The sequence below is a fragment of the Simochromis diagramma genome, unplaced genomic scaffold (genome assembly GCF_900408965.1).
Source record: "Simochromis diagramma unplaced genomic scaffold, fSimDia1.1 OVJJ01000596.1, whole genome shotgun sequence".
NCBI classification, from domain to species: Eukaryota; Metazoa; Chordata; class Actinopteri; order Cichliformes; family Cichlidae; genus Simochromis; species Simochromis diagramma.
Window position 1 is genome coordinate 3,864,319 of NW_024387245.1, and position 23,694 is coordinate 3,888,012.

Below are 23,694 nucleotides of genomic sequence, written 5' to 3' on the forward strand. Positions count from 1 at the left end.
ATTGATTGAAAGAGTCATTTACAGTGGCACTCTGTCAGGATCATTCTGACTGTAAGATCACTGTATTAATCTGAATCCTTCTGAAATGTGCTGTGAATGAATGCTGATGCAACTCACTGTGGGAAAGCTGTTAATAAAATGAATCTGTGACACATGCAACACATTCACAGAGGAAGAGGACACAAAGGGAGGACACGCAGAGGCTGTGTTGAAGTCAGAAATCCAAATCTTTATTCAAAAACAGGCGGCAGTAACAAACAGGAAGACAAGCAGTCCATCAAACAGTCTACAGGGTCAAACATACAGAGAATTCAAACAGCAGTAAAAATAACTGGACACTGAACTTAAAGCAATGTGTGACGCAATAAAAGGAAGCAGCGCAGTATATTCACTGAATTATCATCAATTACAAAAGAGAAAAACGACGATTTCTAAGGATTATTTTCTTAAATGCAGTTAGAGTGTGGCTGGTAAAGATGGAAACATACAGAATGTAAACTGTGTGAGTTTGTGAACTTTGTTAGTAACAAATGAGGTAAAAAACAAAACAGACAAAACACAGAACGAGGCTCTCAGTATTCATTAATAATTAGAAAGAAACATTCTGGTCGTGGATTTTTACAGTCTTAGTTCCGCTCGCTGTCATCATTATAATCATCATGATCAATGGCGAGGTCCTGAGGTGGGCGGGGCTGTCTCTGGTGATGTCACCATGAAGGAACAGCATCTGGCACGTGTTGGTGAAACATCCCAGTACACTGGTGTAGTTTCCTCTCCAGCTGTTGGACATTTGACACTTGAACATTAAGGGGAAGAGAAGAAACAGTGTTAGGTCAGGTGACCACATGGTTTCTAAGTAACTGACAGGAAGTAACCAGGCCGTCAGAAATGGATGGCATGTGTTTAGAGTTACTGGAGTTGGGTAACTCTACTTACCAAAAGCAGAAGCACACAGATGAAGGATCAGATGCTGAATGTTGCAGGAACATGCTCATGTGTGGTGGTCATTCAGTGCTGCAGGTTAGACAGTCCAAGACTGATATGCTGCCCATCTGAGAGTTTGAAAACACACATGCAAAGATTTATTTTGTGTTACAGTCAAAGTTGGATGTTCATTTCTGTCCTTTAAAAATGTTTGTGTATTTGAAAGCACTAACATTTAAGGATGACTCTGATCGTCTCCTTTAAAGGGGAGACAAGTGTATCCACTGATCCACGTCACTTTACCTGGATGATGACTCCTCTCCCCCTCACTCAGAAACGCTCCTAATATAACCAAGCAAATAATAATATTGAAGATTTACTTACATCATTACAAAAACAGCAAAAACATCTCCCTTTGATTCTATTTCTCCATTCCTGCTGAACATCAGGCAACAAATATCTCAATAAATCACAGTAAAATGTAAAGCACATGTTTTCTCTGCTTTGTCTGACCTCTGCAGAGCCTCTGTCAAGAAAAACATAACTGTAAGCATAAAACAAATATACATTTCATAACACGTCACTGGACAAACCTCGGTCAGTTGATTTCCTCTGTGCAGTGCAGACGAGCATCAGTCAGCGAGTCACGGTGGTGAGATGGACTGGTGTCCTTTGTGACTCTGCTGGTTCTTCTGAGGAAACACCACCGTCTCTCCACACCGTCACCATCTGTGAGCACAAACTGCTGCTCTGCTCTGCCAGCATGTAGGAATCACATATCACACACACAGGGGTGAAGAAACATCAGAGCTCAACTTTGGATACTTTAGATCCAAACAGATCAAAGCAGCTCTTAGTTTCAACAATCAGTGAGCAGACAAACAATGATACCAAACTGATTCTGTATGAATACAATATGGTATTTTCAATACAGCTGTCAAATTAATTCATTAAAACTAATACAGATATATGTATATATATCTTTTTGATAAATTAGTTTGCTAAATTATAAGAATATATTTTTTTCATTTAACAATTGCAACTGAAAGAAATTAAATGTTGAACAAAAATATATTGTCACATTCTGAGCATGCTCAGCACGCTGACAGACTTGAAGTTGCTACAGATTTTAAGAAGTGATAATTATAGGGAAGAAACTTCTCTTTTTCATCCGTTTAATCAAACATTTGATGCCTCAGCTGTCTCAGTCTATAGCGTTCTGCAACTACAACTAACCTGAGGCTTGGATTTGGCTGCAGGTGCCCCTGTACATCCTTCTCAACATGTGGGTACCATTTAATCACACTTCTTCCTGAGCTTTGCTTCATCACAAGACCAAAGGTGGCATCCCGTGTCACAGTCTTATCATCATCCAGAAGAAACATTTGAAGAAACATCATGGAGAAGAAACATTTACGCGCCTCCTGGTTTTGTTTTCTGATCCTGCAAAAAGACTGAGGACAACAAAGCCCAGAGAACACGAGATACACAACATCCAACATTCAGACTCAACAGCCTCCATAAATGAAGAGCACCAGGTTGGTTCAGTTATAGTAGATATGAGCATACTTCACATTACTGGGTATGAATAATAATGAGGAGGCAAACTTTGAAGATGCAGAGCATGATGTCCCATCATCAGACTGCAAACAAACATCCACCAGGCTTCTTTGTTGGCAGAGGTGATGATTCTCCTATCAGGGATCAGTAGAGTGTATTAACCTGTGGTATAAGCAGCAGTCACTGAAATATTACTGTTTCAGATAAGAAATCTAGCACATAAAAGCCAGGGTGGGAGGGATCTCTGCAAACTGACTTACCTCTGCAAGTGTGAAGCTCAACAAAAATCTGACTCTCCAGTCACAGACAAACAAAACCTCCAGCTGGGAGATAGAAAACGCTGTCTGGGTCTTGCTGGATGTTGCTGGTCAGAGTCCCACATTAGCAGAGTGCTTCTTGGTCCCACTGACCCATGTGGACAGCGACTGTGGAGAACTGTTCTGGAAAACAGAGAAGAGAATTAAAATAACAAAAAGCCAAACAGGATTTCCACAAAGACTCTCTTGGAATCAGCAATCAAAAAATCACTGGTTCATATTTCAATTAAATATGAACAGGTTCCTCAAATGTACGCAGTTCAGATCTGATTTAATTTAATTTCCTTCACACAGCACATTCGTCCAGGCTGACAGGTAAACATAGAATTAATCTCAGGTAACATGACTCATAGTAGAGATTCAGTAAGAAAGATTGCAGGCTCTAATATTATTACCACACAATCCAAGGACACACCAACAGCTCAGGTTTGTAGAACTATTTAAACAAATGTCTTCTGAATATTCAATTCATGTTCACAGTGGGAGGGGTGGGGGGTGTCGTGGAATTTTTTAAATAAAGTCTGCAACACAGAAAGAGCTGTGATCAAGCTATTTATTACTGCGCCAACACACATCAAACATCACAGTTCAGTCATGTCAGCGCTGCCACAGAAGTGGTGCTCCTCCTCCTTTATGCATTCCAAGGAAGAGGGAGGAAGTTAAACTGATCCTACCACACTTCACATGTCTCGCTATGAAACCTAACGGATCAATGGTTATGCTGTTTTGTGGCCTTATCAGCACCTGTAAAGGGAGTTGTTTTCTCAAACTGCTGACGCTGAAGTAAGTTCATCTAGTTTTAGAAACTTTCACTGAACAGTAACAGTGTCACAACTAAGCATATGCATAAGCACTTAAATACTTTAAATGAGAATAACAGAACATTTCTATTACAGAGGCTAGAGCCTGTCCCAGTAGTCATAGGTAGAGCACACCTGGACAGGTCACCAGTCTGTCAGAGGACTAACACAGAGACAGACATCAGAGTAACAAATCTATTTAAAATTAATGTAAGTTTGCTGCAGCTGTATGTATGAACATGTGTTTCTGTGCTCACAGTCCACCTCTCAGGAACCTGCAGTTCATTTTAGTCAACTTTAAACAGACCTCACAAAAGGCTGATGTGGCTGGATCAGTAGTCTGATTTAAGTACGATACCTTTGGCCAGGGATTAATCTGGTGCATCGCTTCACTGCAGTCTTACGTATTTTCCCCACACCTGAATAAAAAATACTGATATATACAAATAACAGCTTCAGCTGATGCAGCCTGACTCAATCCTAGATGTTCAGCACACAGAGACACAGAGGTGCCGTTTAAAGTTTAGTGTTAACCTGAGTCACTGATCATTTGCAGTATTACAGAGTCTGGCAGTCTTTGCATGATGTCCACGTCACTGTAAGTTTCTAGCTGACTCTCAGGTGTGACAGGTGTGCCAGCAGGAAAGAGTAATAATAACCTGCATCCTGAGGTTTGTCATGCAGGATTAAAGCAGCCAGGCTTTGTTCACACAGCTAGGATTGTATTTTACACTGACCCTGGGTCAGTATAAGTATCATACAGTTTAAACGAAGCACTGAAACTTGCACATATTTATTACAGATGCACTGAAGCTAATCGAGATATTTGCTGTCAGTCTGTGGCTGCGATTAAACACTTTACTGGAAACTTTATTAACCAGTAACTTCATCAGTCATGACAGAAGCTAATATTTCTGTGCTAACATCGTTTAACCAGTAACAGCTTTCCTCCAATATAAGCTAACGTTTACACCGTAACTTTAAGCTAGCACCATAAAGACGGTAAAACACGTAATAACATCTACAAATGCATCTTAAAGCTGTTATATTAGCACTCGGTGTATTACTAACATAAGCACATTAACATTACTGACACTCGCTGACTTTTAATAGTCATTCTATAAATGCTGTCCGTTTAAATGGTCTTACCTGTACACACTGCATATCCACCGGATTCCAGCCAGAGTGGATTCTGGAGTCTTCCACGCTCCTGTTAGTGATCCTCCATCTGGATGGATGAGAACAACCTTCTGAACAATCTAGCAGGAGATGGCCCATATCTATGGGACTGGTTTGTGCTAATAACGCCCATTGTATGGACTGATAACAGCCAAAGCGGGTGAATAAAGTCACCCAGTAGCTAGCTGTGCCATTACCCAGCATACATCACTCCCTCCGTAAATGCAATAAACGATACAAAAGTATGGTTCTACCTGTTTTTCAGGTAGTTGTTTACATTATATAATTTATTGTGTTCTGTATACGTCACTACAATGTGATTTGGAAAATGTCTAAATATACCGACAACAGGCACTTCCGCGGCAATCTCTTCAATCGGAGGACCCTTCACGTCAATTCCCGACGCGAGAGGGGTACCCTGCGCGTCCATAAGTGCAGCAGAGGGAGCCTGACCATGCGTCACACGTTTGACGAGTTGGGAGTGAGAACGTGTTGGTTATACCCAGGGCATAAATGTCTGTATGTCAGTGCTGATTATTCAAACCCTGTTTAACATGTGACACATATGTTGTCCGAAAACATTTCCTCTAAATTTGCAAAGTTACTGATTTAAAAAATATATATTTTCGAATTTTTAGTTGCATGTCAAACATATGATAGACTCTTGAGCATATTCGTATAGCTAAATTCACAATGGTCTAACCGTGCTAAATAATAGACCGAGTAGATTAGCATTACTATTGTATGTGTATCAGTGGATGGCGTGTACACAAATTCTTGTATTTTGGGATTACTTAGTGCAAAAAAATAAAAATACATCAGCACTGACATACAGACATTTATATGGAAGCCCGTTTCCGCCACTAAAAAAAAAAAAAAGGATCCCTAACTCAAAATTTCGAGTTATTTTCTCGAAATTTCGAGTTATTTTCTCGAAATTTCGACATATTAACTCAAAATTTTGAGAAAAGCAACTCGAAATTTCGAGTTAGCGGCTGCCAATCAGTAATCTACGTGAATGACATCATTTCCATGTTACCCGGAAGCGGAAGCCCTCAGCTACAAATGCTACAGCTAAGCTACCAGTATTACATCCAGTCGTGAATGCACAGATTGCTGAGTGTTTTCAGCCTGGCTTCACAAATGATGAAATCCCTGTGTTATTAGCTGAATCACATGGTGTTACTATCAGCAAACATACTTTAATTTGTTGGGATCCGTTTTTGAGTGCGCGGTCCTGCGCCATATGCTTCCGGGTAACAAGAAAGCGACCTCATTCACGTATATTTTTGATTGGCAGAGCTAACTCGAAATTTTGAGAAATGTAACTCGAAATTTCGAGTTATATTTCTCGAAATTTCGAGAAAATAACTCGAAATTTCGAGAAAATAACTCGAAATTTCGAGTTATGGATACTAGCTTTTTTTTTTTTTTTTAGTGGCGGAAACGGGCTTCCATACATTTATGCCCTGGGTATAACAGACATGCTTACTGTGTGAAAGGCCCTCGGATTTCTTTGAGCAGAGAAACACTCTGTATTGTTGCTTTTCTCTATTGTATAAGCAGCGCCCGACTGTCAGAAACGCTCTGTGCGGGTAGCAAAGTCGGCTCCAACGCACATTCTGGTGAAAAAATAAAAAGTTAAAACGATATACCTTGCGGCAGTTGTGAAGTGCTGAGGAAAATACTGTGTGTCTGATGGGGTGTTTTTGTGGGGCTACTTTCAGTTGACCTCTGAGATGTAGAGATAAAAGAGCACGATGTAAGGAAGAAAGGTAGCAGGCCTTTGGAGACTCTGTTGGACATGGTTTCTGTTGGCCTCTGACATGATAAGATAAGATAATGGAATTAACTGTTTGTGAAGAAACCCCTTTGGGCTGGGATGCTCTTGATAAGGGAGCCTCTTTTGTTTGCTTCATGCCTTTTTGCAGACTGTTGGGAGCCTAAACCCCCTCTGTCTAACTGTTACAGGGTGTGGTTAGGTGTGAATATGTGTTTTTTAGAAGTATCTGGGATGGGTGCTGGGATGCTCTTGATAAGGGAGCCTCTTTTGTTTGCTTGATGGTTGTATGAGAATGTGTACTTCAAATAAAACAAAATTGGCCGTGTGTGTACGTGTGTAAATGCAGTTTTGACACTTTTGTTAAAAGTAAATAATGTTGATAACCTGACTGAGTGTTGCTACTATCCAGAGCTAAAAACCATTTAGTCATCTTGCAGTCACTTATGCTGCTTTTCTTAAGGAAGAGGGAGTGGTGTCTGTCGCTTTTCTTTGAATATAAAAAACTTGCCAGATTTTTCACTATATGTACCACATTCATAATGATTAACTCTTTTCTATCCTTTCCCAGTGGGCTTCACTGACTGCACAGAGCGCACAGTAATTCTTTTCAGCACTGATGACAGTCGCTTTACTGTAAAGGCAGATGGTACATTAACGGTAAGTAGAGTTGACAGACCTGACAGCAAAGTTGGGGTTAGTTTAGAAAAGAAGATATTAAAGTAAGATTTGTGGAGACTTAGTCTAACGAATGTAGCGTATGTTGTATTTCTGCTAAAGGTTTTGTTTTTTATATATTTATTTTTACCTTCCAGGTAAACAGAGAGGTTGTTCTTCATAAAGGACACCGGAACTTCTTCACTCCTGGGACTCTCATGGTCACAAAATAACAGTTCCAGTCAGTGTCATTCACCCTGAGCATCACCGTGGAGCCCACACAAACTTCAACATTCAGCATCACAGTACTGAAATGGACTCTATTAACAACACAGAGGTAGGTTTAGAGACTCTGTTTAATGGGGCATGAATGAAAAGTACATTTGGAATCGATACATGCAAAATGCCTGTTTCTGACACTTTTAGTAGATACAACAGATGGCATCTTAACTCGTGAGGCTACATATAATTTATCAGATTCACAAACTTGAGTATCAACATGTCCTGCTTGGTAGGGTGATGATAATGCCTCATTGGCCTTCATGGCTAAGATGTTGAAACTGATATTAACTCTGGACAGACACAGACCCATCATAGTCTGAAAATAATTAAAAACTCGTTCTGAGAACGTCTGTGCTCCTCCTCGTAGTTTAATTAAGTTCTGAGTGGTGTTCTATCCAAGCTTTTGCTAAAACAGCTGTCTGTATGTTCTTCCAGAATGCCACTGATCCACAAGTGCCCGTTCTGCACTTTCCCAAGTCTGGTGGAGGGCTGAGGAGGAGGAAACGGGCCTGGGTTATTCCTGTACTCAGTGTTAGTGAGAATCAGAGAGGAACGTATCCCATGAAAGTAGTTTGGGTAAGGTGAACTGAATGACCTTGTGATTAATTTGACAATAAACTGCATTTTAAATGTTTATTTCTGCATAGGATCTCGCTGTTGTTTCCTCTGCAGTCCGCATGTCTTTTTTTTTTTCTTGGATGTCATAAGTAATTCTTACTATGACTATCAGTTAACTTTAGACTAACGCAAGTGAAGTGTAAAGGCACAAGTAAAGATCTATATATTGTTGGCAGACAGAAAAGTTGATACTTAAGTGCCAAGTTAAAGATTTATTTGTCTCTTGGGTATAATTGTTTTTATTTTTTAAATTTCAGTTTATAAATGCTAAAATTTGTCCCATCTTTCACTCCCCAACAATTTGTGGCAGATGGCTCCCTGTCCTTGAACCTGGTTCTGTTGGACATTTCTCTAGTTAAGAGGGGGTTTGCTTTCTCACGGTGACAAGTGTTTACTCATGGAGATCAGCTGATTGTTGTGATTTCTTTCTAATACTATAGGGTCTTAATCCTGCGCTTTTGGAGTGTTTTGAACTTGGCAACAGTGACACACAAAATTAACTAAAACTGGAGTAAATTGGTTGACGATAACACTACGCTAATAACTCAAATTATTCACAATGAGTAATTATAGTGTGCCCAAAATGCTTAGAGAATCTAACAATCTTTTTGATTTGAGATCACAAGGAGTCCTTCTGATCTATATATCAAAATAACCAGAAATCTCTTGAATTTGAGTCTAATGCACAGCCTCTTTACTATTTAACAGTTAGTTTAGATGGTGAGAGTGATCTTAATTAGTCCTGTTGTGTTTTTCATTAGTTTTTGTTTGTTTTTCCAGATCCGCTCTAGTGACGATAAATTAAAGAAGATCTTTTACAGCATCACTGGTCCTGGAGCTGATCTGCATCCTGTTAATCGTTTCACAATGGACAGAGAGACGGGCTATCTGTATGTAACACAGCCACTCGACAGAGAGGAAACAGCTCGTTACCTGGTAATCATCCTCACTCTGTCCAAATGATTTTCCATGTGTGTACTTGATTATTGCATTTTGATCCCCATAGAGATTGAAAATGTGACGTCATTCAGGGGTAAAACCGCAAAGAATTCTGGGAACTCGTGGCAAGAGGTACTAGTGCATGCAGGCTTTCAATTGAAATCAGTTACACAGCGATAAAAAGAAACACAAAAAATGGCAAGAAGCTGTTGTATTATTAACTGCAATAGCCGGTCGCATGACAGCCACGGGAAGCCGACGGGTAAAGAGATCGGTTGTTATCGGATTACGTCGTTGAAGAGAAATTGTTCGAGCCATGTTTCCGAAGTAACAAAGACGCGACTGGATTGCTGCCATTCAAAGAGCAAATATAACGTCCCAGAACACTCCAGCTCACAGGTTAGTCTGCTCCAAGCATTTACACGAAGGTCAGTCTGCTGTTGTAGTTAATGCGTCATTTTCATAACATAATTGGTGATATAGGTTACAAGCAAGTCTGGCGCTGAACAGAAATTGTCGCGCTATGCTCCTTTATTTATTGTGCATAAATAGTGAATTGTCCTGACACAATATTGCGTTTGGCTTCTGTTATTATGGTACATTGACAAAAACATATACTTTTATTCACAGGATAAAACAGTTGTTTTGTATCACTAATTGCCCAGTGCGATTACAGCATACAATATTGTTGTCACTGCTACATTTCTGTGATGCTACCAGAAATTATTTCCACTACTAATTAATTACCGTTGAGCTCAAAGGTCCTATTAATAAACGGTTAACGAATGTGTGTTTATGACGACGATTTGTGAGACTGGTAAACTTATGATACGTACGATGGTCTTTACTTTCTACACGGTGCATTTCAAGGTCCTGCACCCATCCGTCGGTAAACTGTACCTGGGCTTGTTGCAGTGACCGGAAGTTACTAAACTTCATGAGTGTATGCACTCACTCCAAGAACCGTGTAATTATAAATCTGAGCGTGGTGAAAGTTGGGCAGCACGCTGACGTCTTTTGTCCACTCTGTGTGCTCGTAAGGGTCTGACCCTTTCACTGGTTTGATTTTTTTTATCTTTTCTTTGACTTTTCATCAAGTCTGTCTTTGTACGGACCGGCATTGTTCTCCTTCGTTTTGTACATACCTTTTTGGAGGGCAAAGAAAAAGCAAGAATTTATTGGAACCGAAGAATGAACGTTTTGCGGTACTGCAAACGCTTGCATTTGATGCAGGTACTTGGATTGTTTTGCCACGAGTTCCCGGCATGCAATGCGCGAAAGTCACGTGGTCTGTCAATCTCTATTGGAAAAGTGTGTGTCTGTGTGGGGGCGAATCTAAATTTAAAATCTTCTGTCTGTGTAGTTTGAAGCACATGCTGTGGATGACGGAGCAGGACAAGCTGAGGATCCTATGGAGATTAAAGTCAATGTGATCGACCAGAACGACAACAAACCTTATTTTACGACAGACTACAAAGAAAATGTTGCTGAGGCCACGGCCATCGGTATGTATAGAAACCTTATTGCCTCTGGACTTGGGTAGTTTTCTTTGCTTTTGTTCGTGTTTCTAATACTTATCCACTATATTTAATGAATTTCAAGATGCCCAGAGATTTAAAGAAAATCAGAATGACACCTAAAGCACCAGAGAAGGATTTGGGTTGGAAGGAAATTAGCAGATGTTTGCATTAAGTCAATTTTATTTAGTAAATCTTGTAATTGAAGCAGTGTGAAGACCTTCAGGAACTTCTTTTTTATTTCCTCCACTCCAGGGACGGAGGTGGTTAAGGTTGAGGCCAAAGATGACGATGAGCCAGGTACTGACAACTCAGAGCTCCGCTATCGTATTCTGAATCAGGACCCACCGCTGCCCACTGACAACATGTTTGAAATCAACCCAGTTACTGGAAGCATCAGAGTCACTGGTAGCGGATTAGACAGAGAGGTAAGACCTGTTAAACACATTTAAAACACAAGTGTCCTTTTACACCGAAGGGCTGAAAAAACATTTTATAATGAATCCGGATCAGCAGTCTGCCTGTCACTGCTAGAAATCAATCACAAAGAGGGTGCTGCAAAAAAACATGGTGGGTTTTTTTTTTTTTGACAGTAAAACTAGACACAGCCTCTGAAGTATAGTTAGTTTCTGTCTACATTTCTGGTTTGTGTCATACCTCTGGACAAACTATTTATACTTGGCGAATAGTTTGTCAGACTAGTCTGTGTCTTCCATGCAGACTACAGGAGATCAGAGCGGTTTCTGGTGCAGCATCATGAACTTCTTTGAAACACAAAGAAGTCACAGAGCAACAACAAACAGCCTCGTGCCAAATGGTCAAGAAATACTTTATTCTAACAGTTTGAACAAGGCTCTCAACAGCATCATGTTTGTCATAAGCGAAATATTACATGAGTTTAGCTTCAGCTTCTCAGCAGAATCGGCCTTCATAGATGAAGAGCTTTAGTCCGTCTGAAGGCTGTGTTACAGTCTGTAAAACCGATGTCATTGTTTCTTCCTTCCTGTTGATGAGCTGATGTCTGTATCTTACCAGAAATATCCACAGTACACTCTGACAGTACAAGCAGCAGATCTGGCGGGAGAAGGGTTAAGTGGACAAACCAAAGTCATCCTCACGGTGACGGACAGCAATGACAACGCTCCAGTCTTCACTCAGAAATCTGTAAGTACGAAGTAACTGGAAACTTCCTGTTTAACTGCTGCTTTTTCACACTGTTAAAGCAGAACATTCATCCTGTATCTAACTGCATTATTAATGGTGCACTCACACATACTGACACAGCAAAAACCCAGTCTTTGACAGCACATGGGAAATGTACAAATGCAGTTAAAAACAATATTTTACCACATGCATAGCGAATTAAATTTATGGACTCCACAGTTGTAGACTTGCATTAAGTAATGAACCTAATATAATGACACAGACTACAAAATGAGGCCATTATTCTCCATTCCTAGTTAGGAGTCTTTAGATCTGTTTTCACTGCTGTGATTTCTGACCCATCCTTTATTTTCTCACAGTATACTGCAACAGTTGATGAAAACAAAAAGGATGTTGTGGTGGTTAGGATGATAGTAACAGATGAGGATGAACCACAAACTCCAGCCTGGAACGCCAAGTTCAAGATCGTCAGTGGTGATCCTGATGGACTTTTCACAGTAAAAACGGGAACTAAGAAACGGGAAGGAATCCTTTCTATTGCAAAGGTACGAAGAAAATCAGGAATTCATTCATAATATTGGGAGATGCTTATCATCTATGAATGTTTGTGTCATTTGATGGCAGCATTTTTGTGATTTCTTGTATCCTCACAAAAATCTGTGCCAACACCCTCATGTTGTGTGTGGGTTTTTTTTTTGTTTGTTTTGTTTTCCTTCCTCCTCCCTTCCTTCCAACCAGGAGCTGGACTTCGAGAGGGCCAGCAAGCACACTCTGTTGGTTTCAGTGGAGAATGAGATTCCTTTTGCTGGTGTTTCTGTGGCCACTTCTACCGCCACAGTGGTGGTGAATGTGAGAGATGTGAATGAAGCTCCAATATTTGATCCAAAGGAGAAGCTTGTGGTAAAACCAGAGGACCTTGCTGTGGATGAAGTCGTGGTGCAGTACACTGCTTCAGACCCAGACACTGCACGCAAGCAGACAGTCTCGTAAGTCGGGGGGTGGGGGAGAGACTTTCTACTGCTAAAGAGAATGTATCACTGACCTCATAAGTGCTGCAAATATTAAATTTCCTTATAGATAAATGTCTTAGATAAATGTTTTAGATTCCTTGTTCTGTTTGATGGTCAAAATTGATTCACTGTCCTCATGTGTGGCAGATATAATTACAGAATACTGTCTATAGCGATAAAACACTGAATAGCTGTATACCATAATAGAATATTAGGCTTATAAAAGACCCAAATACAGTTAATTAGTTAATTTGTATCATTAAGGTCTTAAAGCATTTTTTAAACTCCTTAGTTGTAAAAGGCTCATTGGGTATTGTCACCACCCTGCTGGACAGGCGCTGTGGACACCAAAGTTTGTGAATCCGATAACCCAAGAATGAGGCAACTTAAGACATTCAAATTCCTACCATAGCTGCATCTACTAGGAGGCTGATGGATGGTACTATTGGCCACCAGTATTTTTAAATGATGTGAGAACCCTGTAACAGTTAATGTGTTTGATTCTTGCACCGTGTATTTAGCCTGAGGAGAAAGCGGAGGATGTTCAAAATCAAATACAGTGGAACCCCCGACTTACGAATACCCCGTTTCACGGAAAAATTCAAGTTACGAAGGCACTGAACGGCAATATTTTTGCCCATGTTATGGCAAAATGCCTGAGTAACGAAATCCACTGGCTCCGATTGGCTGAGCCCACACACAATGCCTTCCGATTCATGTGACAACCCCTTGGCTTCCATACTTGCGCTTCGCTGTTCCACTTGAACGACGTATTGTTGCTCTGGTTAGCAATTAGCCTATAGCCTATCGTTCAGCATCGCCTCAGTCAAAACGCGCGATGGGTGCATCGACTTACGAAAATTTTCGACTTTCGAAAGACCCTCGGGAACGAATTGATTTCGTAAGTCGGGGTTCCACTGTATCACATTGTGAAACATGCTAATTCTAATCATCCTGCCTGGATAGTATTACTATCGTTCTGTGACTGTCTTGTACAGGTACAAAATATTGACTGACCCAGCAGGCTGGCTGAACGTGGACAAGGACACAGGTCTTATTAAAGTGTACACGTCCATGGACAGAGAGGGTATCTTCGTCACAAACTACAGATACACTGCAACCATTGGTGCCTATGATAATGGTAGGTCCAGGACGCTATGGTGCAGCTCCCAGCAACCTGCCCCTTATCCTTGGAATACTTGGAGCCATCCTGCTGCTCGGTGAGTCACACATCTGTAGTCTCAGGACGGTGCATCTTTCCTTTCCCGGCTAAGTAGGATTTGGTTGGTTACTGTGTGCTAAACGTTGTGCTCGGTGTTCAGCGCTGTTGCTGCTAGTGCTGCTGTTTACAAAACAGAGGAAAAGAGAGAAAAAGGAGCCACTCCTGCTGGATGATGGTGTCAGAGACAACGTCTATTACTATGATGAAGAAGGAGGTGGCGAGGATGATCAGGTAAATGGTCACTCATTCTGATTACACATTAATCAAAGCTGCGCACACACAAGTCTCAGGAACAGAAAACCTGAGGTTTTCTTTTTGAGATGAAATGTTTAAAAAGGCTGATCAAATTTGTTCCATTTCAGTGATTTGACCCAGGAGAAGACAACGGGCCTAATGCAGTGAGTGGATGAAGAGAGTGGATTGCAGAAGGACAGCAAAAAAATTTTTTTAAACATCTGTTTGACCTTCAGCCTGAAGACTAATACCTTGTTACTTATTCTGTTGAATAAGTGCTGGAGCCACAGTGAACACTTCTGTGTAGGTTACTGGGCGACACCTGAGACACTCTGAGAAATGTTGCTTTACTCTATAGCATTTGTACTTATGGTCTCCATTTGTTTAAAAAGTAAAATTTGAAATGATTAGGATGAAATCCAGGTAGCTTGCATGCACCTCGTCAGCCTTTGACAGTGTGCTCAATGAGTTATGGATACTTTTAAATTGTTTCCTGTGGATCTGTTCATGTCTTTTATTACAATGATTTGTCAAAAACGAAATCTCTGAGATACTTTGTGAAATTAGCTTTGTTCTTTATAAAATTGTATTAAGCCAACAGTGGATTTGTGTGGTCTCTAATTTCAGTTTAGTACTAACTGCATTAAAACATGCACCGGACGCATCAGGATCGCTAAGCTCCGACAGCGTGTCCGTCTACGAGCCGTCGGGTGAGAGCCGAGAAAGACAAAGTTGATTCTGATGCGTCGGGTCCGTTCTGTGTTTACGTCTTTGTGTGGAATCAGTGTACCTGCTCTCATTTACACGGATTCGCATTTGCGACCAAATTGGTTGCACTCTAGAGCCCTGTTACTTGATGAAAGTTGATTTGATTTGATGGAATCTTTATTTTGAACATGTTGAAAAAGTACAACAAAATAGAATTAAAAGAGACAAATGAACAAAGCAAAACAAAAGGAAAACGAGCAACCACAACTCCAAATAAAGTTCATGTTCAAAAAGGAGCAGGAAGAAGCATAAGCTTATTTAATCCCACCCCTTTTCCACTATATAGTATATAGACTACAAAAATACCTCCTTGCAATTACATTATATGTCATGTGTAATTTTTTTTTTTTTTTTTTTTTTTTTTTTTTATATATACATATATGTTTCTGTCTATCCATACATACGTATATACACATACGCACATATACACATTTTCACCTCAAGGATACACAACCTACAAAAATATATATATACCCATACCAACATACCCGTGCACCCGCACACACATGAAAATATTAGATAAGAACACCCTATCAAATCTCTACCTTTCCCTGTACCCTGTAAAAACCATATCCTTAAACCGCTTTTTAAACTGCGCCATGCTTGGACATTGCTTCATATCTTTACTTAGTCTGTTCCACAGCTTCACTCCACACACAGAGATGCAAAAACTTTTTAATGTTGTACGGATACGAGGATGTTTTAAATTTAATTCCCCCCTCAAATTGTATCCCCGTTCCCTTTTAGAAAACATTTTTAGAATATTGTCAGGAAGCAGGTTATTTATTGCTTTATATATAATTTGTGCAGTGAGAAAATGAACCAGATCTGTGAATTTTAGAATTTTAGATTTTAAGAATAGTGGATTTGTATGATCTCTGTAACCAGTTTTATGGATTATCCTTAAGGCCCTTTTTTGTAATATAAAGATTGATGATAGCGAACATTTGTAAGTATTGCCCCAAACCTCTGCACAGTAATTCAAATACGGTGCAATCAGGGAACAATAGAGAATGTGGAGTGCTTTGTGGTCCAGAATGTGTTTTACTTTACTCAAGATTGAGACACTTCTTGAAATTTTGTTATGTATATGATTTATATGAGACTTCCAGTTTAATTTATCATCTATAATCACACCAAGAAACTTATGTTCAAGTACTCTTTCAATTTCCACACCATCTACATGAATCTGCACTTGTGCATTTCTAAGGGAATTCCCAAATAAGATAATTTTAGTTTTACTTAGATTTAGCGATAGTTTGTTCCTGTTAAACCATTTTTTAATTTTGCACATTTCTGAAGTAATTGTATCCAGCAGCTCCTTTAGATTCCCCCCAGAACAAAAAATATTTGTGTCATCTGCAAATAATACCAATTTTAATATATCAGATGCCTTACAAATATCATTTATATAAATAATAAATAATTTTGGACCCAGTACAGAGCCTTGTGGAACACCACAAGCAATGTCCAAGCATGATGAGGAATGGACACCCAGCTTCACAAATTGTTTCCTGTCACTTAAATAATTTTTCACCCATTGCAGTACAACCCCCCTAATCCCATACCGTTCCAGTTTATTAATTAATATGTCATGATTGATTGTGTCGAATGCTTTCTTGAGATCCAGAAATACTCCAGCTGCATACTGTTTCTGATCTATAGCATTTGTAATCTCCTCAATTGATTCGATTAATGCCAGAGATGTTGATCTTTTTGATCTGAATCCATATTGACTGTCAGAGAGTAATTTATATTTATCTAAGAATTTGTCTAATCGTTTATTAAACAGGTTTTCTAGGATTTTGGAGAATTGTGGTAGTAAAGAAACAGGCCTGTAATTTGTGAAGTGGCGTCTATCCCCGGTTTTATACAGCGGCACAACTTTAGCTATTTTCATTTGTTTGGCACTTTTCCCGTCTGAAATGATAAGTTGCAAATATATGTTAGAGGTCCTACAATTCCTTCAATGACCTTCTTGACAATTTTCATGTCAATATCGTTACAATCGGTAGATGTTTTATATTTACACATGTGTACAATGTCAATTATTTCTTTTTCCTCCACTGATGTGAGGAACATTGAGTTAGGGTTCCTATCAATCAGGTTTTCACTACAGTCTACTGATGGCAGTGACTCAGGAATTTGTTCTGCCAGTTTTGGTCCAATATTTACAAAATAATGATTAAAGCTGTTGACCTTATCATCAGTGTTTTCCATAATATTGCCATTGTCGATAAAGTATTCAGGATAACTTTGTTGTCCAGAATTATTTTTAATGATACCGTTTAAAACATCCCATATTCCTTTCATATTATGTTTATTGTTGTTCAATATTTTACTATAATACTCCTTTCTACATACACGTATAATATTGGTCAACTTATTTTTGTATTTTTTATATTTATTTTCAGCATCTTTTGTTCTTTGTTTTAGGTATTCCCTATAGAGTGTATTTTTCTTTTTACATGCATTTTGTAAACCCTTAGTGATCCATGGTCTATCTGAATATTTGTGCTTTCTGTTGTATTTTATTGTTGGACAGTTCTTATCGTACAACTCCATGAATATTCTTAAAAATATGCCATATGCAATATCAATATCAGTTTCTTTGTACACATTGTCCCAGTCCTGATTTAATAGATCGTTCTTAAATGCATTCATAGTTTCTTCTGTCCTTACACGTCTGTATCTCAGTTGTTCTTCATGCTGATTTTTCTTATAATTAGTGTCATAAACTGCAAAAACTGGTAGGTGATCACTGATGTCATTAATTAATATTCCACTCACAATGTTGTTTTCCATATTGTTAGTGAAAATATTGTCAAGTAAGGTGGCACAATGTGGTGTAATTCTGCTAGGCCTGGTTATTTTAGGATGTAAACTCAAACTGTACATAGTGTTTAGGAATTCATCGGTCATTTTATGCCTTTTCGGATTCAACAGGTCAATATTAAAATCACCACAGATAAAGATAACTTTTTGATTTGTTTTAGAGAATATTTTTTCTATGAAGTCATTAAATACTTGAATACTAGAGCCAGGTGTTCTATATATACAGCTAATTATTAAATTTTTCTCTTTTTCCTTATAAATTTCAATTGTTATACATTCTAGTAAATTATCAATATTTGATGAAAGCGATAAAGCTTGTGGTTTCCATCAACTGACACGGCGAGCATGTCTGGAGTGCAGGCAGGGCAGCTAAAGCATGGCTCCTTGCACATCCTGTCCACCTCACACTTTACAGCACTCCACTCCAAGAAACCTTTACTGAAGGCATCAGCTGATATTCGGCCAGTCTTTTAAGTAGAGGACAAACAACAGAATATTCACGGACAGTCATCATAAACATTGATTTGCACAATTTCCTTAAACTTGACAAATTTAGAAACTCACCCTTCCAAAATGGGCTGTTCTTTCATCCAGCACTTTGACAAATGCCTTAAGTGACATCCCTGCTGCAGCTTCTTAATGTCATAGAAAGACTGAAAGACATCCATTGAAAACAGGGTGCAGAAATTTAAGGTGCCAGGCCAATATCCACCACCCTGGAAGTCCTTAACTGAGGGGGACCACATTAGGCCACAGCTGGTGCAGCTGAACACTGGCAGTGCAAGGTTATAACGGCCTTTAGGAAGGATAAGGAGAAATCCAGTCATGGCTCAACAAAGACATTCATTTTTTTCATGTTGTTTTCAAAGCGGTCTGGTAAATCCAAATGACCTTTGACAGGTGCCCACATATACTGCGGGCTGAGGGTAATTCAAAACAATGTAGCAATGTACAATTTGCACTAAAACACATCTATTGTGTATGTAGTGTGTGACAAAAGAGCAGCTTACCATTTATGGTTACAAGAGCCACAATTGCACCGGGTGAAACCTCAACGTTACAGAGGTTTCACTCTGGGGGCCTTGAAAACTGGAGGTTGAACCCATACCCCCTCACCCTTGAAGAACGTTTATCATGGTTTAAGGGTTTGTTTTTTATTCAGTGGTCAGACTGGAGAGCACTGCAGCGGGTGTTTAATGAGGTCGATAAGACAATGAAGAGAGACAAGGTCAACTCTTCTTATGAGAATATTAGGAAGCGTCTTGTATATGATCAGCTCGCACATGGCCCGAAGATTGGTTTACCTTCTGCCATGTTCAGGCCAAAAATCATCAAAAACCCTGAGGACTGAAAAAAGAAAAAAACAAATGGTAGGTTGTCTCTGTGTGAGAGACGTTGGCATTATACCCGATATTTTTAAAAAATGCAATGCGTGGATTTCTTTTACAGACAACATCTGCCATATTGTGGACCGCTCAGAGTCTCCCCCTCCAGCACTGCTAATCCAGACCCCACCGAGTCCACCCCCCTCTCCAGGATGCTCACAGGACTCTGCAGGATCACACCCGTCTGAGGAAACGGAACTCAACATTAAACTCGCAACCTTCCACCTGCTGTCGATGGCACTGAATGAGTATGTGCAGGAGATATGTTATGGATGCCAATCTGGTCACCCCAGCCAGTTACAACACAGTTGCCTGTTTGAGCTGCCTGTGTTTTTCTTCGAGACCTACTATGATGAGGTGATGGAAAAGCTCCGGACGCCCCGATTCATCCCGGCCATCCGTCTGTTTGTTTGCTCAGTGTCAGTGAGGCTAAAGCACAAATCATCAGCACTGCAGAGCGTCTTCTGTGTGAACTGAGATCAGTGCCGCACGTTGTTTGCACCACTGATGAGAATGTCGGATACCTGCTAAATACCAATCATCACACCCGCGGAGTTAAATCAGCGCTGCTCCACATGATTGGAAACTACTGGTCTGGGAGACACAAGATTTAATGTACATCTGTTATAAAAACCTTACTGTGCACTACACAGAAAATTAAATAAAAACGTATGCTAACACTTTTTTCTGGTCATTTGTATTTGTGTTTGGTCAAAGTGATTATGGAAAACACGCTGAGAAAAATATATCCCAACCCTGCACACCCAGGGGGTTTAGGAAGTGTAAAGAAGCTCCGTATCGCTGTCAGTGAGGCAACAGGCTTAAAGCCGTCATTACCTGACGTGGAGCGTTTTTAAAAGGAGATGACACATATACTCTTCATAAACCTGCAAGGATAGAGGACACAGAAATGCAAGGATACAGAAATAGAGTTTTGGTTAACGGGACAGACAAACAGTTTCAAGCTGATTTGGTTGACATGCGTGAATATTCTGCGGATAATGATAATGTTAGGTACTTATTGACATGCATAGATGTGTTTTCTAAGTATGCATGGGTTAGGTGCCTTGAAACCAAGACAGGACAGGCTTTTGCTGAGGCTTTTGGTGATATTCTGAGAGAGGGCCGTGTGCCTGAAAAACTCCAAACAGATTTAGGGAAGGAATTTTATAATAAACATTTAAAAAACTAATGGAGCAGCATAACATCACACATTTTTCAACCTTTAGTGAAATGAAATCATGTGTGGTAGAGCGTTTTAACCGCACCTTAAAGGGGAAAATGTGGAAATACTTAACATCAGTTAACTCACCAAGATATGTTAATGTGATCCAAGATCTTGTACAGTCCCTTAACCTGTCTTATCACAGCTCTATCAAAATGACCCCCACCGAGGTGTGCAAAGATAATGAGAAAGCAGTCTTTAACACCCTGTACAAAATGAAACCCCAAAAACCGGTGACTTTTAAATTTAATGTGGGCGATACAGAGAGAATATCTAAACTACGAGGCATATTCTGAAAGGGTTACCATCAGACCTACACAGACGAGTACTTTACCATAAAGGAGCGTTTAGGAAGAGACCCTCCCGTATACAAACTAGAGGATCTCACAGGAGCTGCAGTGAAAGGTGTATTTTATGAACCTGAGATACAGCAGGTGACTATTGACAAAAACAAAAGGTTTAAAATAGAGAAAATACTTGGCAGAAAAAAAGAGGCACTTGGCACTTGAGTTTCCGAGCATTTTTATCCTGAGGTTATAACACCTATTGTTTTAAATGAACCGTATGAGGTCGGTGTTATAGAATTTCAATACCCAAGACTATGGTTGTCTTTTCCACAATCAGATTCGCGAGTGGAAATTTATGATCCAGTCAAAGATGGAGCATTGTCCATAACCGTGATTGAGCTGTCTGTGGGGCATTATGCATCTGTGGCGCAGATAATAAAACATTAAAACATAACACCGACATTAAAACACAATACAGTGAAGTTAGTAACTATGTTAGTGTTATGGGCCCTAGGGGCACAGTTCTCACATTTAGAGGGAGACTGGCAGGAATCTTAGGATTCAAATCAGAAGACCCGTTTGTACTTCATTATAAAAACACATACGCACCACATCCTGCAGACGTATACGGCGGAAAATAGAACATTTTTATTTATGCAGATATCGTTGATTACCAGCTTGTGGGTGACGCCCATGCGCAGCTATTAAGAGCAATAAATATAACAGACGATGACCGTCGGGTAGCCATTCTTCAATTTGACAGCCCACACTACACACCGGTCTCGAAATCCTTAATCGATGACATAGAAATTGATTTGAAAGACGACCAAAATCAACACATACCCTTTTTATACGGGAAGGTGTTTGTCAAGCTCCACTTCCGACCCATAAGACACCATTTGTAAAAAATAAGGATGTCTGTCTACAACACAGATGAAGCAAAATATGTAAGATATTATTTAAATCAGGCTGGTGGCGAATTGAATGGTTATATTGGGACCAGCACGCAATGTGGCGCAGGTCTGGGAGGTTTGTTCCGCAGCCTGTTTAGAATTGCTGTACCGTTGTTTAAAAAAGGAGTCAGCATAGTCAAACCCCACCTAAAAAAAGCAGCATCGGCATAGTGTCTGATGTGATATCCAACATAACCAAGGCAACATCTACTGAGCAGGATGGCAATGGCTTGTATGTGTATACACCCAAACCTTCTAAGACCCCTCCCACTGCACGCATGCGTGATACGCCGCCGCCTAAAAAGCGTAAAACGACAAAACCTGCCAGGAAAGCCACCAAACGGAGACAACCACGCGGAGTGAAAAGACCCAGAACCAGTCGTTCAAAAACTACAGCATGTGACATCTTCTAAATGGCTCTGTTACACAACCAATCAGAGAATGTCTAAAAACAGAGCTCGATCTTTTTACTGTCCCATACACACAAACGTCCATAGAGAAAACGACCTTTATTGAAATTCCACCAGTTTCTGCAATCACAGACGGAGGTCCAATCGAGTTTAAATCTCATCATCCGGAGAGGATTACCTGGATCTAAACGATTCCTATATCTACACACGAGTAAGAATCACAGATGCTGACGGCACAAACTTAGGCAGGGATGCAAACGTGGGACTTGTTAATTATCCAGGTTGCACCTTATTTAGTCAGGTAGATGTAAATTTGGGGGATCGCTTGATCAGCCAATCATCCAACACGTATCCATACAGAGGCATAATAGAATGTCTTATCAATTATAATAAGGAGACTTTCGACACACAGTTCAGCAGCGCTTTATTCTGTACAGACACAGCCTCGCACATGAATGATACATGTATAGAAGGGGAGAGCCAGGGTCTGGTGACCAGAGGTACTTATACAGCGAATAGCAATATTGTTGAATTGATTGCTCCAGCACACGCAGACCTGTTTTTTCAAGAAAAATTATTACTTAATGGAATCGATCTGTCGCTGAAATTTGTGCGCTCTAAAGACGAATTTGCTCTCATGACTGGAGCTAACACCGCGTATAAAGTTAAAATTGTCTCTGCCAGCTTATTTGTGAAAAGAATCAGTGTCTCACCAAGTGTCAGGCTGGCACACGGCAAGGCGCTGCATCATGCAAATGCAAAATATGCTGTAGACAGAGTTTCTTTAAAGACCTTCTCCACACCTGCTGGGGCAAGAATATCAACTAATTTATTTATGGGCAGGTTGCCTAAGTTTGTCATCATCGCCTTCGTGGATAACGAAGCTTATCCTGGTTCTTTTACACGTAATCCATTTAATTTTAAAACTGTGATATAGAATTCATGTGTTTATACGCTGATGGACAGTCGTATCCGGCCAAACAATTCCAGCCAAATTTTCAGAGAAAACACTACACCAGAGAATTTTATCAGCTGATACAAACCACTGGAAGACATTTATAGGATAGACCATTGGCCATAACACATGAGGACTTTGGCTACACATTATTCTGTTTCAATCTGGAAGCTGATGAAGGACATTCAGGGAACGTATCGTTAGTTTAAAACAGGGAACGTGAGGCTGGAAACCCGTTTCAGAAATCCGCTACCCCGAACAATGAACCTGGTGTGTTACTCTGTATTTGATTCAGTCATCCAAATATCTAATATGAGACAAGTGCTGCTGGACGACTACTAAACATTCAAAATGAATACAATAGAACTAACCAGCATTGTTAAAAGGATTAGTAGCAGGGCTCATCTTCTAGGCGTCTTAGCATGTGACCAGCTGCCAACAAAGCCCATCAGATATCCATGCATGGGCATTGTGAATACAGATGCATCAGACTTACCTGGGAAGCACTGGTTGGCGTTCTATATCACAAAAGACAAGCAAGGGCACTTTTTTGACAGCTTCGGTAACTCACCTGATACGTTTTCACCCGAGATAAAACTTTTTCTTTTAAAAAACACCGCTCGGATATTGTATTCTGGGAGACAGGTTCAGCAGGACTTTTCGGTAACCTGCG

At 40.0% G+C, this 23,694-nt stretch overlaps 1 protein-coding gene and 2 long non-coding RNA genes across 3 annotated transcripts; 2 read left to right on the forward strand and 1 right to left on the reverse strand.

The window, feature by feature from the left end:
* The first annotated feature begins 6,842 nt into the window (after positions 1 to 6,842).
* Positions 6,843 to 14,451, forward strand: LOC120714061 (cadherin-3-like). The gene is made up of 12 exons (XM_040000095.1): positions 6,843 to 7,220; positions 7,376 to 7,554; positions 7,935 to 8,075; positions 8,898 to 9,053; positions 10,420 to 10,561; positions 10,829 to 11,001; positions 11,609 to 11,737; positions 12,097 to 12,282; positions 12,476 to 12,723; positions 13,746 to 13,967; positions 14,065 to 14,200; positions 14,440 to 14,451. The coding sequence occupies exons 2-12, from the start codon at positions 7,531 to 7,533 to the stop codon at positions 14,449 to 14,451; spliced, it is 1,569 nt and encodes a 522-aa protein (XP_039856029.1). The 5' UTR covers positions 6,843 to 7,220; positions 7,376 to 7,530.
* Positions 14,452 to 18,118: 3,667 nt separating this feature from the next.
* Positions 18,119 to 18,919, reverse strand: LOC120714147. The gene is made up of 3 exons (XR_005691354.1): positions 18,817 to 18,919; positions 18,371 to 18,602; positions 18,119 to 18,273 (listed from the first exon to the last, which is right to left on the reverse strand). It is a non-coding gene; the product is annotated as an uncharacterized LOC120714147 (long non-coding RNA).
* Positions 18,920 to 19,062: 143 nt separating this feature from the next.
* LOC120714148 lies at positions 19,063 to 19,874 on the forward strand. Its single transcript, XR_005691355.1, has 2 exons — positions 19,063 to 19,176; positions 19,256 to 19,874. It is a non-coding gene; the product is annotated as an uncharacterized LOC120714148 (long non-coding RNA).
* Positions 19,875 to 23,694: the final 3,820 nt, after the last annotated feature.